We start from the raw sequence: 13459 nt of genomic DNA, 5'->3' as shown, positions 1-13459 counted from the left end.
ATGTCCGTCTAGAACCTGGTGGCCATTCCACCCAGATGGCAACCTCTGACAGTGTGCTTAGTTTGCACAAATGTAAGGGGTAAATAAAAAAGCCAATGGGGGCCTGCACTGGGGGATGAGTTCAGAGACAAACAGAGGTACTGGGGAACCTCAGGATGAGCAGGGCATGCACTAGGGGACTCCAAACTCATGAGGAGGCAGTGTGGGCAGAGTTGGTTGATGTGTCCTGACTCTGAGGTCAAGCTGGACTCCAGAGAGAGAGAAGCATATTGGGGCTTCAGGGACACAAGCTAAAGGTAAGAAGGGCAGTCCACTGTCATCTGGCCAAGGATGGGTGGGGCAGTCCACTGTCATCCAGCATAGAATCAGTGTGGAGCCTCTTGCTCAGACATCCCAGGGCCAGTCCTCCATCAGGACTGACACTTTCCATTTGGTTTCTGAGCTCTGCCTGGTAGACCCTTGTGAAAGGAGATTACCCATATAACTGTGTTTACCCAAGGGGTTGGGGAATGGCACACACAAAGCTGGTGAAAATCCAGAGGTCAGAGGTTGGAAGGTGCTGCTTTTATTACTGAGTATTGAAAGTGATCCATTACAGGCTGGGCTCGGTGGCTCATGACTGCAATTCCAGAACTTTGGGAGGCCGAGGCAGGTGGATCGCAAGGTCAGGAGATTGAGACTATCCTGGCTAACATGGTGAAACCCCGTCTCTACTAAAAAATTAAAAAAAAAAAATTAGCTGGATGTGATAGCGGGCACCTGTAGTCCCAGCTACTTGGGAGGCTGAGGCAGGAGAATGGCGTGAACCTGGGAGGTGGAGTTTGCAGTGAGCCGAGATCCCAGCCTGGGCGACAGAGTGAGACTCTGTCTCAAAAAAAAAAAAAAAAAAAAAAAGTGATCCATTACCTTCAGACCCTGGAATGGGTCTGGGTTTCAGGAATGTCATTGTTGGATTTAACTGTTGATGGGAAATAGAATGGCATCTCCCACCAAAGTAAGGACACTATGGCTGATGAAAATTTTCAGAGGAAATTCAAGAGATATGTGAATGGAGGGCATTCTTTGCTTTCCCCTGTGATAATGCTATGTACCTAGAGCAAGGATATGTGTTTTCTTGGACCCTAAGCCTGCAATGAATTTGTCATCAGTAGATGATTTTAAGGGACCAAGTAAGAAACCAAGCAATAAGGCTCATGAATCCACATGGAGTGAACAGGCTGATACCAAATATGGTCCATTTATTCTTGGCTTGGGGTAACAGCCTTATCAGACACCAAACATAGCTATTTTTCATCTGAAAAACTGACTAAATTTTGGGTTATTCACAAATATATATTTGCTGAGAAGAGGTTGATGATTTCCTTTGGCTGGCAAAAACTTGGATTTTCTTTGCAGATATTTAATTTCAAAAATAATTCTTGAAATGTCTCACTCAAATCCAAATGGCCATTAAACACATGAAAAACACTCAAACCCATGAAAAGCCACAGGAATACAAATTAAATTAAAATAAAATTTTAAACTTTATGTCTACCAGCTTGGCCAAATATAGCTGGTGGAATGTAGAAAAATGGTACTGTCATACAAAGCTGGTAGAAATGTGAATAAGTATATCCATATTCACATAGGGATGCAATCTGGCAACATCTATTATAATGAAAAATGCACATATCCTTTGGCCCATCAAAGCACACAAGACGTGCCAGGCACAAGCCTTCAGGCCCACAGCCATATCCACCTACGCTGGTCACTACCTATATAGAGATAGTGGTGCATCCCACGTGAGCAGTTGCTGAGCACCCGCCTTGTACCAGTGCTTGGGCTGGGGACATGCCCAGATCTCTCACATAGTTGCTATTGTTAAGCTTATGAACACCTAATCTTATTGCTCAGTGGAGAATACAATCTAAACGAACAGGTGAATACAGAAGACAGTGCCAGTCGGAGGTGAGGTCATGGGATAGAGTGGTGGGCAGGTGGGGATTCCCTTAGCTGGGGAGGTTGGGGAGGCTTCCTGGAGGAGGAAAGATGGGTGGTGAGTTTTTTGTTGTGTTTTTCAGGGTGGCATTAACACCAGTGTGCCATATGGTGGTATCTATGTGAAATCCATTGTTCCTGGAGGACCAGCTGCCAAGGAAGGGCAGATCCTACAGGGTGAGAGATGGGGATGGGTCCTCATTGGGAACTCTGTGCTCCATGGTGTAAAGAGCCCTGCACTGGGAGGGGCAGCCTCTAGGCCTTGCCCTGCTCCCATTCTGAAAACTCATGCAAATGATTGCCTCCCCAAGTCATACTTTTCTCACCTGGAAAGGAGGTGATAGAACCTGCCCTGCCCATTTGATAGGTTGGGGGGTCTGCAGTGGCACACTGGGAAGCATAGGTGATAGAAAAATAGTAGAAGACTTAAAAGACTTGTGTTGCTCTTTGGCCTCCATGGGAAAACATACTGCTTCCCTTGGAGGACAAGTGGGCCTCGGTAAACTCACTCGCACATCCGGGGAGGACACCTGAGCCTTCTGTTTGCCCTTGCTCAGCTCCCACTTCTCTGATGGAAGGGGGTGATTTTTATTGGTCTCCAAAACTGCCAGAATTGAGCCAAAAGGGGAACCTAGGATCTTACTTATCTCCATTTCCCCTAGAATTCTGGTGTCCCCAGCGTCAACCATGCCTCCCTGACCTTTTTTTGAAATAAAAAAAATACATCCTGGAGATATAAATATCTAAGTGACTTGAAAATACTTTCAAAAAACGGTTTCACAGGAAAACAGGAGGAAGGATAAGGTTGAACAGAGCTGGCTCAACCATTCTGTGAGCCAATAATAGAAAGGCTTTTATATCCCTGATCTGTGATGTGCCTGAGAAGAAGGGAGTGAGACTGCTCAGAGAGGCAGGATTCCTGTTGACTCCAGGTGGACACCTGGCACCTCAGCTTCCTTTCCCACTTCTCCAGGCTGCATGGAGGGGTGCCGGGCAGGGGCCTCCTGGAAGGGAACCTCCTGCAGCCTCAAGCACCAGGTCATGACATGACATCTATCCCTTTCCCAGGTGACCGACTCCTGCAAGTGGATGGAGTGATTCTGTGCGGCCTCACCCACAAGCAGGCTGTGCAGTGCCTGAAGGGTCCTGGGCAGGTGAGTGGACTGTTGCTGACCAGCTTCCCCTCCTTCCGGAACTTTCCTGAACAACATCAGAAGCTGAAATCGCCTCTGGGTGGGAGGGAGGCATGCAGGAAACAAGACTTTTTCTTCGTTAGTTTTTTTTTTCTCTTCCATTTCTTCTTACCCTCACTTTTCTATGGGGATGTGAAACCCAGGAGATAGCAGATAGATGTTTCTGAGTAAAAAAAATCTCACCCCCCATAGATAGCCTTAGAAACTTATTGTGGCTTGCCTGAATTCTGGAATCAGACAGCGGAATGGAGAAGGTGGAGTGAAGAGACTGCTCTAGCCTGGCTCTGGCTGCCCCAGCCCCGCTGGCCCTGTGTCCATGGGCCTTCTTACCTCCCTACGTTTGCATGGGATGACCCCACTCCATTCCCTGTTCATGCCATTCCCCCTCACCCTGTGTTGTACCCACCGGGGCGTGGGTCAGAGTGTCCTGGGATTCTTTTCCTCACAATGAGGTAGGAATTCAGGGTGCCAAGAGCAGAGCCATTCATCCTTTATGTCCCCTTTATTCCCTGCCCCGCAGTGACTCGATGTTATCCCAATGTGCCGAGTCCTCTGCCTGAGGTTAGGAGCCTCTAACTGCCTCTGTGTCCTGAGCCACAGAGCTGGCATCACCCTCTTTTGGCAACTAAAAAGTCAACAGAGACAGGAGGGATTCCTGAAGGCCCTTCCAGCAAGCTTGGGGCAATGTTCTGGCCACTTTTCGCTTTCTTTCCCAAAGCGGTTTTCTGGTGTCTGGTGAAATTTGCTTATATTAGTGACTTTGGTTGACCTATCTTGAGAACAGAGCCATAATTTATTGGCACCTTCTGATATTTAGACCTTTGCTAATGAGCATGGGTAGAGAGGGTACTTGGCTGGCCTCCTGGCAGCTTAAGCAGGTAGGAATTGTCCCTCTGGGATCCTGGGCCAGGTGCTGAGTGACAGGTGCAACAGGAAGATGAAGGCAGGGCCACATGCCCTGAATGGGAGCTTGGCATTTCTGAGAAGATTCCAGGTGATGTCTATCTGCTGGTTCTTGAATCACACTTAGGGCGACAAGGGTATATGGTGTTGTGGGGAGAAATGTGGGAAATCACATTGGAAAGAAAGGGGAGGGCAGGTGGTACAGACCTGGGGTGCATGGGTTTGGGTCTTAGGTGATGGGAAGCATTGGAGACTTTAAATCAAGAATGTTGCATGTTCAGTTTTTGTCTTAGACCAATTCACTGGCAGCCATGATGGGGTGGACCAAGAAGGGTGCAGACAGGGTCCAGCGAGCCAAGGTAACTAGAGCTTGCCACGGCCCAGCGGGTCACTGGCAGTGAGAGAGGAGGTGGAGTGGAGGGGGCACTGAGGAGCTGTTCTTGATGGGGAATGTTCACATCTTAGAAACCAGATGGGGGAGAGCTGGACCACTCCAAATGTGGCCCTTGGCAGGTTAATGGTGGGGTGAGCCAATGCGAGGGGAGGAGTGTTTTAGGAAGAACGAGGAGGGGAAGTGAGGGTGAGTGAGGGGAGGAAAATGAGTGTGGCACTGCATGTGTGAAGTGGAGGTACATGTGTTGCTTTCAGGTGCACTTGTCTAATAAGCACTGAGAAATCTGGGTCTAGATCCCAATATATAGGCTAGTTGAGAGATTCAAATGAGTCTGCTTATAGGAAGGACTCGAAAATTAAGAAGCATTTGCAGAGTCAAGGGAGTGCCTCCTGGTTGCCATATGAAGTGTAAACTGAGTTTGTTCACCTTTCCTTCTAGGTTGCAAGACTGGTCTTAGAGAGAAGAGTCCCCAGGAGTACACAGCAGTGTCCTTCTGCTAATGACAGCATGGGAGATGAACGCACGGCTGTTTCCTTGGTAACAGCCTTGCCTGGCAGGCCTTTGAGCTGTGTCTCGGTGACAGATGGTGAGAGGGGAGAGAATTGAGTGTTACTATTGTCATGTTATTGTGTGCCGCTTTTGAATTGTCAAGTCAAAAGGGAAAGGCAGGAAGGCTTCCTCTGGGTCCTGAAAAGAAAGCGAGCTGTGGTGATCATGCTGAGATCGGCTTTTTCATGCCATGGAAGCCCATCTCATGGAATAGGTTTTTGGAAACAAATGCATTTTCCCCAAATGATTTCTAGGCATCTTTCTGCCCCCAGCCTTCCTCAGTCCTTTGATCAGCTGCCAGAATGTTAATGTTTGTGTGAATATTTAGGATGAAATTGACTGAAAGGGTCATACACTTTCAGATACATTTGGCTCCACAGTCCAGCCAAGTCATTTGTAACAAAGTTATTTGAGGAATGACTAGGCAGGTTGGGAGAGAAGGTTCAGGAATCTAGCCTTGTTATTAGCATCATTTTAAAAGGCAAACGAACGATCGTTTAGAGGGACAAAACTGCACGTTTTCCGATGGGCTGCCCCTCTGCAATTCCCTTGTGATTTTGGTATTTGCCAGGAACACGCTGATTTCCTCAGTAAGAACAATTTGGACCTTAGCCATGTTTTAGTCCCTTCATAGAGATTTTCTGATTTTGCTGCAGAAGACTCAAGCCAGCCATAGGGTAGGGGTGGGGCAAAGGGGCATGCTTCTGTTTAAATCAAGTCTCCTCTGTCCTCACCCCTTTGCTCACTCCCTTGGGGCCTTTGAGAAATGGACTCCAAAGAGTGGAGGAGGCCTTAGGGCGATGGTAGAACTGGTCGTGTGACACACCTTCACATAATTGCTTCACATAATTGCTTCACATGCTTCCATTCTTGCCCTGGTGAAGTTTGCAAGTCTGTGCTCTGTCCCTCTGTGCATTGATGCCAGCGGGGCAGCCCAGAGGCCTCTTTGGTGGACAGACCATGTAGGTTGCCAGCTCTGTTCATCCTTGGTGCCCAGAGGCAACTGTTTTGTCTTATGGTCAGCCTACATGGGTAAACAAAATGGCAGCTAAAGCATTGTCCATAGAATTGGCCATAATTTTCTCCATGGTCTAATTATGCAAAATTTAGTTTCAAGTATGCTACAAATGACTAGAGTTCTAAAGGAGTAATAGGAATGTATGTGATACAAGTTTTATTAAATGCCAAGAGCATGTTGTGTATGCCTAGCAGCTATATCTTTCTGTATAAACATAGTTGAGTTATCTATAATTGTGCTATTCAATATGGTAGCCACTTGCCACATGTGGTTATTGAGGACTTGAAATGTGACCAATCTAAATGGATAAAATATGTATTGGATTTTGAAAGCTTAGTTCGTAAGAAGAATAAAAAATATCTCGTTAATAATTTTTCATATTGATGACATGTTGAAGTGGTAATATTTTAGATATATGGGATTAAATAAGATGTATGATTATAGCGTATTTAACCTGTTTCCTTTTACTTTTTAAATTGTTTTATTTATTTTTTGTTTGCTTTTTCCTTTTATTTTAATGTAGCTATTTGAAAACTTCAAAATGACATTTGTGGTTTGTATTTATAGCTCACATTATATTTTATTGGGCAGCACTAATCTATAACATACATAATGTACTCTGTCATAAAATTAGCAAAGGAATTATTTGAACGTAAAAGAAATAATTCATCTACTTGACAATTTGCATTTTGAGACTGGTCAATTTCACTTGTAATCTACTGAAGAATTTATTTTTATCAACATCCCACACTACAGGTCCTAAGTTTGAAGTCAAACTAAAAAAGAATGCCAATGGTTTGGGATTCAGTTTCGTGCAGATGGAGAAAGAGAGCTGCAGCCATCTCAAAAGTGATCTTGTGAGGATTAAGAGGCTCTTTCCGGGGCAGCCAGCTGAGGAGAATGGGGCCATTGCAGCTGGTGACATTATCCTGGCCGTGAATGGAAGGTCCACGGAAGGCCTCATCTTCCAGGTGCCGGGGGTCATGGGCAATGCAGCTCTCTGTGCAGGCTGGCCCCAGCTTTGCCTCTTACTAGCCTGCTGCCGTGGGGAAAACTCTGGGCTCTCAAAAATCACACCAGCAGCCCGGATTTTAATCACACAAAGAGAGTAATTAGTGGTACATGCTCACATTTAATTTAAAATCTCTGTTTTTAAATATCTGACCATGAGTCAGCCTTGCTTCTCACTGGGTTCATGAGAGAAGCTGAAGATAAAGCCCTGGCCTTTGTGCTGGCTGACATCTCTTCACACACATCCTGGGAGGTGGGCATGGGGCTGAAGGGACTAGAGTGGGTCCCTTTCTGCTCTCCTTCCCATTTCTCAACACATTTACAGCTTTTCATACATTATTACACTGATTGTCCTGTCTATGATAAAAAATGCAATTTAAGAAGAGAGAGTAATGAAATACTGTATATATTAGACAGAGTCCTGGAAGAAAATGGAGTCATTTGAGGAACATTTAATAAAGGTGTGGGCAGGTTGTTAGGAAGCTCAAGGGAGCATGTTGTGGCCTAGGGCTAGGAAGAGTGGGATGCAGTTACCCCTATCCCAAGGCCAAAGGGGAAGGGAAAGAGCAGTTATTCCACCCCAGGAATAGAGAGCTGTTGGAGGGGACTCGCTGGCATGAGCTCTCACCTTGGCTGAGGTTGTAGTCATCCCATGGCAACCTGAAGGGAGGAATTTGGAAGGAGCAATGACCTCTGCTCCTCCCTGTCTCTGGTCTCATGCCGTGTTCCCCTAGCTGAGCCCAACAGGAAGCCTCATGCAGCTTTTATAAGTCAGCTCCAGAAACACAAAGCAAGATGGACAAAGGGGGACAGTGGCTCTGGGCAGGGCTTGGGGGAGGTCTCTAGAACACCATATGCTTGGGTGGGAGGGCATGCCTTCATCCATCCATCTCCGGATCCAAGAACTCTTCTCTGAGAACCACTGCTGGGCTGGCAACTCTATGAGAGACTGAAGACACAGAGGAAGACAGCTCATGCAGTTTCAGAGCTCATGGACAGAAAACAGCGGTGATGGCAGGAGATATGTATCCTGGGAGATGAAAGCCCATGCTGCAGTGCTCACACCAGTGAGCCAGGAAAGAAGTGCACCCCTTGGAAGTCCTGCGTGGCTGATGCAGGGACTGGGGAGTGTCTTGATCAGCAGTTCTTAAGCAGGGATTATTTCCTTCTCATGGGATATTTGATTAAGTCCAGAGACATTTGTGGTTGTCACAACTGATGAGTGCTTCTGGCATCTAGTGAGTAGAGATCAGAGATGCTGCTAAACACCCTACAATGCACAGGACAGGCATTCGCATAAGGAATTGTCCAGCCTGAGAGGTCAATAGTGCCAAGAGTTTGAGAAATCCTGGTCTAAATAGGAAACAGGAGCTATCAAGGCAACCTTGAACCCTGGACATTGAGAGGGTGGCTTGGAGCAACAGATTCAGCATGGCAGGGGCTTAGGACATGGGTGCAGAGGGGAGTAGATGGGAGAGAGGGAACTGTGGTGAGAGGCAGAGGCAGGCAGAAACGGGGTCTATGTGCTATGCCTTGGAGCTTACATTGAGGGAAAAGTGAGTCAGCCCGGGTGTGCAGTGGGGGAAGGACTCAGTTATATCTGCATTGTGGAAAACTACCCTTGAGCATTGCAGAGGGAGGCAGGTGGGTGACACTGGAGAAGGCAGCAAGCAGTGAGGAGGTCACTGCAATACTACAGGTGAGAGGTTCCCAGAGCCCAAGCCGAGCCCTGATAGGAAGCTCAGAGCCAAGGGTCAGGCTTCAGAGATTCAGATGGTGGAGGCTGCACAATTGGTGGCCCAAGATGAGGGCAGGTTGGGGGGAAAGGGCAATTGAGACGAACAGCTATTTGTTGGAGTCATTCTTTCTCTCTCTGAAGAAAAGGCATTGGTATTGGCAGATATTGCCATTCCCTTGAGCAATGTGGAAGGAGGCAGGTGGGTGAGACTGGTGAAGGCAGGGAGCGGAGAGGAGGTTACTGCAATATTACAGATGAGAGGTTCCCAGAACCCGAGCTGCACAAAGGTGATGCACAACCCAGCATCTTGCATCAACTTTGTGGAAGCTGCAGGCCACTGACCTTGGTTCCTTGCACTTTGAAAAGTCAGGCCCACAGCAGGGTTCTCCTGAGTTCTCTGGAGTGACAAATAGATCAAGGTGCAGGGAGGAGGAGCTAGTGCCTGGGACTCAGTGGGGAGAACATCACTGCATCCCCAGCAATGCAAGCCCAAATCTAACAGTGAATCTTGGTTTCTCGCAGGAGGTGCTGCATTTACTGAGAGGGGCCCCACAGGAAGTCACGCTCCTCCTTTGCCGACCCCCTCCAGGTGCGCTGCCTGAGATGGAGCAGGAATGGCAGGTAGGCTGCAGTGTCTTCTACTCTCTCTACCTGGCTCTGGTTGGGCCCCCCTTTTCCAGACTCTAGGGTCCTAAGAGGGTTGTAGGTAGGTTCAGTGCCACCTCCTTTCACAGGGGTAGGAAAATAGCTGGCCCCCAAACCTCAGTAGGTCTCCTTCCTCTCCCTGATTCTGCCTCTTCTGACATTTGGGTCTTCTTGTAGATGTTTACATGTTTAGACTTTGGCTGTGAAACTTTTAGGGCCAGGCTCTCTGGAAGCTCAGGCATCAGAGAGGGAAGCCTGAGAAGAAGGAGAGTAGACACAGAAGCAGATCAAGGGAATTTCCAATAAGAATTTCCATTCTGAGAGATGATGTGGAAAATAGGATATATGATTACCCTCCTAAAGCATGAAATAGGCACGTGCAGTCTAGTGCAAAGAAGAGAGCCATTGGAATCAGGAAAATAGGGATTTTTACCTTAACACATATATTAGTCAGGTTCTCAGAGAAATAGAACAGATAGAATGAGTGTGTGTGTGTGTGTTTATGTGTGTGTTTATATATGAAGAGAGTGAGAGAAAGAGAAAGAGATTTATTATAGGAATTGGTTCATGTGATTATGAGGGCTGGCCAGTCCAATTCTACAGGGGAGGCCAGCAGGCTGGAGACCCAGAGAATAATTGATGGAGATCAAGCCCAAAGGTGGTCTGGAGGCAGAACTCCCTCCTCCTCAGAGAGGTCAGTCTTTCCTCTTAAGGGCTTCAGCTGACAGCATGAAGCCCACTACATTATGGAAGACAATCTGTTTTACTCAAAGTTTGCTGATTTAAATGTCAAATCACATCTAAAAAAAAATACCTTCACAGTGACATCTAGATGGTATGTGACCGCCTATCTGTGTACCATGGCCTAGCCAAGTTGACAGATACAATTACCCATTGCCATGCCTTCTGTGGGGTTCCTAGGAAACAGATTTTGCAGCAGAGATGTGAGCGTGGGAGGTTTTATGGGGCCTGCGCTTGAGAACATCCCCTGTGAGGGTGACTGAGGTGGGGTGGGACAGAAGGAGAGATCAATGTGCAGCTATAAACAGGGCCTCAGCTGATCCTGGAGGGAGCCCTGGAGCAGAGATGGCCCCTTGGAGCTGCCATGAATTGGGACAAGAGAACCTGTGCCTTTGCTTGTTGCCCTAACCAGCAGTGTGGGCTGCCCCAAGGGAGGGGAGATGAGGCAGTAGGATGCGAATCTCAGTCCTGGAAGGGGATCTGGGTGGGTACCTGGATCACCTGTACCTGCTGTGCTGCATGGGCCTTGGGCAGTTGCCTGTCCTCTCTAGGCCCCATGATTCCTCATCTCTAGGATGTGGATACAAGTGATCACTTATTGTGCCTGAGGGTGACACCATCACTAGGACAACATAAAGGACTTGATGTCCCAGATCCTGTTGATGCTTAGACTCCAAGAGGTCATTTGACATAGCCTCTAGGGAGGGAAGAGCTATGGGAAAGATATCCAAAAGTTGCTGGGTTGGAAAAGAAAGTAGACAACAGCAATTGTGTTAAGAATCCTGAACCAGGTGAGAGAGGGCCAAATTTCACACACACCAATTCAGGCCAAGGTGCTGGGACCCTGTGTTTTTGTTGAAATATCTAGGAAATCCCAGGGGAAAAAGGTGGTATTTCCATCCTGGAGAATAGCTCCTCCCAGGAGAGCCCATAAAGATCTAGCAGGAAGGGTCCAGGTGAAGTGTGGGGGTGAGCTTTCCCTCCTCATACCCGAAGGCCAAGTGGGAGGATTGTGATTTGCTTGGGTGGCTCCAGTGGTCAGATTGCAGAACAAGGGTCAGCAGCTCTGGGGAGCAAGCATTTAGTCCATAAAGTAAAGCACCTCTGAGAAGGAGGCAGCCATGCCCACATTTGGGGTAAGGGCATTCCAGGCAGAAGGAACGGCATGAACAAAGGCCCTGAGATGGGAACCCACTTGGATGTTTGAGGGACAAAAATACAAGTGTGCTTGGGCCATCGTTAATGAAGCAGAAGTGGAGGAAGTTGTGGAGGTGGCAGGGACCCTGGAGGGCCTTGGGGATCAGAGGAGCATGATGCCACCATCCTGCATGCAGTGGGAAGCCACTGGGCTGGCATGGAGGGTTAAGCAGGAAATGCCCTCCTCCGTTCTTCAGAGGGGCCACTCGGGTTACTGGTGCACAGGGACTAAAGGAGGTCAAGCAGCAGTCATTCAGGTCAAACATGATGTGGCTTGGACTCAGGCTGTAGCTGAAGTGTTAAGAAGCAGCCAGATTTGGGATACATCTGGGAGGCGGAGTTCAGGAGACTACTTTGGGATTAGAAACAGGCATGAGGAAAGAGAGCAATCAAGCTTTGGCATGAGGAAGCCTTGGGGAAATGGTGGTACCACCAATGCAGGGTGAAGGAGGGGTAAGAAGGTAAAAAGCCTGATTTTCCTGATTCCAATACCTCTCTTCTTTGCACTAGATCACATATACCTATTTCATGCTTTAGGAGGGTAATCATAGATCCTATTTTCCACTTCATCTCTCTTGGTACCAGTTCCCAAGAGAGGGACTGCTTACAGGGGCTGGGGAAGGCCATCTGGGGTGCATGGAAGAGAAACAATAGTTCTTGGTATCATTTAAAACTGAGATGTTTATAGGCTATCCAGTGAAGAGTCTATTAGGCAGTTGTGGAGAATAGGCATGAGATCAGGGCTGGGAAAAGTGAATTTGGGAGTTGTCAGCATATATAGAGGTCGTGTAAAGCCATGAAATGGTTGAGATCACCTTGGGAAAGAGTGCAGATAAGTTCAAGGAGAGGACTGAGAAGTCAGCACAGAGCATAACAACATTGAGAGGCCTGGTACAGAGATGGGACAACATATGAGATTAAGATGGGGCCTGGGAATTGGTGGAAAAACCAAGCAAGGGTGGGGCTCACGGTCAACTCCATGTAAGTAGGGCTAATGAGCAAGGAAGCTCTCAGGAAGGAGGGAGGGACACACTTTGTTGAACGTTGCTGAGAGAGAGAGTGAAAGGACAAAATATTGTTCTTCAGCTTTAGAAAGATAGAGGTCGCTGGGGACCCTGATGTGGGCTCCTTCCCTTGGGTGGTAAGGACAGAAGGCTGGTGCTAGTGGGTGCAAGAAAGAAGGAGGGAGGCGTGGAAACGGTGAGAAGAGACACTCATCTAAGAGGCTGCCATGAAGTAGAGCACAGAAATGGGTGGCAAGAGGTGGAAGCTGAAGTTGGGGTAGGGGCACAGGCTGCTCAGTGGAATTTGCTGTGGGAAGATGAAGAGTTCTCATCCGAACGTGTCCATTCTCACTGTGAGGTCACAGGCAAGGTCAGGGTGGAGTTGTTAGAAACTTGAAGAGAGAGACAAGATGAGAAATAATTTAGAGAGCAGAGGTAGAAAACTGAATTGATTAAGGACACAGAGAAAGATTATCTGGAAGTCTTGACTGCCCATTTGACATCTGCAGTCACACACTTGAAGCTAATCTAGTCAGAGGCTCAGAAGCAGGGGTGAGGTTCACACAGTTTGAGTAGGAATTAAAATGGAAACTCAGAATCTGCAAGTGACACGTGATGGAGGAAGAGAGGGGCAAGGAGGTGGGAGCTCAGGGTCTTCCTTGTCTGTAAGTGAGCATCTAGGGGCAGAGCCATGGAATCTAAGCAGAATAAGAGGCACACCGAGGACATGTGTGACAGGGAAGGGGAGTGGGGGTAATGATGAAAAGCAGCAGCTCCACAGACTGGAGGTCTTGGAGTGGGGAAGGATTGCTGGAGAGCATGTCCAGGGATAATGAGCTAGAAGGAGAGGATAGGTTAGAAAACAGATTTTGGAGGTCTCTCCAAAGAGTATGAAAATGTGATAAAATATGGTCTTCTTAAAATTTTGATTTTTGGTGTATCCTTTATAATGTCCAGTCTATCAGAAGAGTAGTAAATGTTTATGATTTATAATTAAATAAATGTGCACATTTGGAGGTGTATCCCTCTCATTGTTAGGGATGTACAATCAGAAATGTGGGGAGACCACTCATTGGGGTGGTTCTTCTT

General features: G+C 47.4%; 1 protein-coding gene across 10 annotated transcripts in view; it reads left to right on the top strand.

Moving 5' to 3' along the window:
- Positions 1 to 13459, top strand: part of FRMPD2 (FERM and PDZ domain containing 2) — a 127302-nt gene that overhangs the window by 96747 nt on the left and 17096 nt on the right. For all 10 annotated transcript variants that reach the window (XR_010113176.1, XM_063607368.1, XM_034930520.3 and 7 more), the window contains 5 exons: positions 2061 to 2154; positions 3046 to 3131; positions 4906 to 5053; positions 6791 to 7005; positions 9306 to 9404. Coding sequence is in view for 9 of the 10 variants with exons in the window: in XM_063607368.1 (XP_063463438.1) it covers positions 2061 to 2154; positions 3046 to 3131; positions 4906 to 5053; positions 6791 to 7005; positions 9306 to 9404 (642 nt within the window). In the remaining variant the exon portion in view is untranslated. The remainder of the gene's footprint in view (positions 1 to 2060; positions 2155 to 3045; positions 3132 to 4905; positions 5054 to 6790; positions 7006 to 9305; positions 9405 to 13459) is intronic.

This window comes from Pan paniscus, chromosome 8 (genome assembly GCF_029289425.2).
Source record: "Pan paniscus chromosome 8, NHGRI_mPanPan1-v2.0_pri, whole genome shotgun sequence".
NCBI lineage: Eukaryota > Metazoa > Chordata > Mammalia > Primates > Hominidae > Pan > Pan paniscus.
Note: the sequence above shows the minus strand (reverse complement) of the source record. Positions and strands in the feature narration are given on the sequence as shown.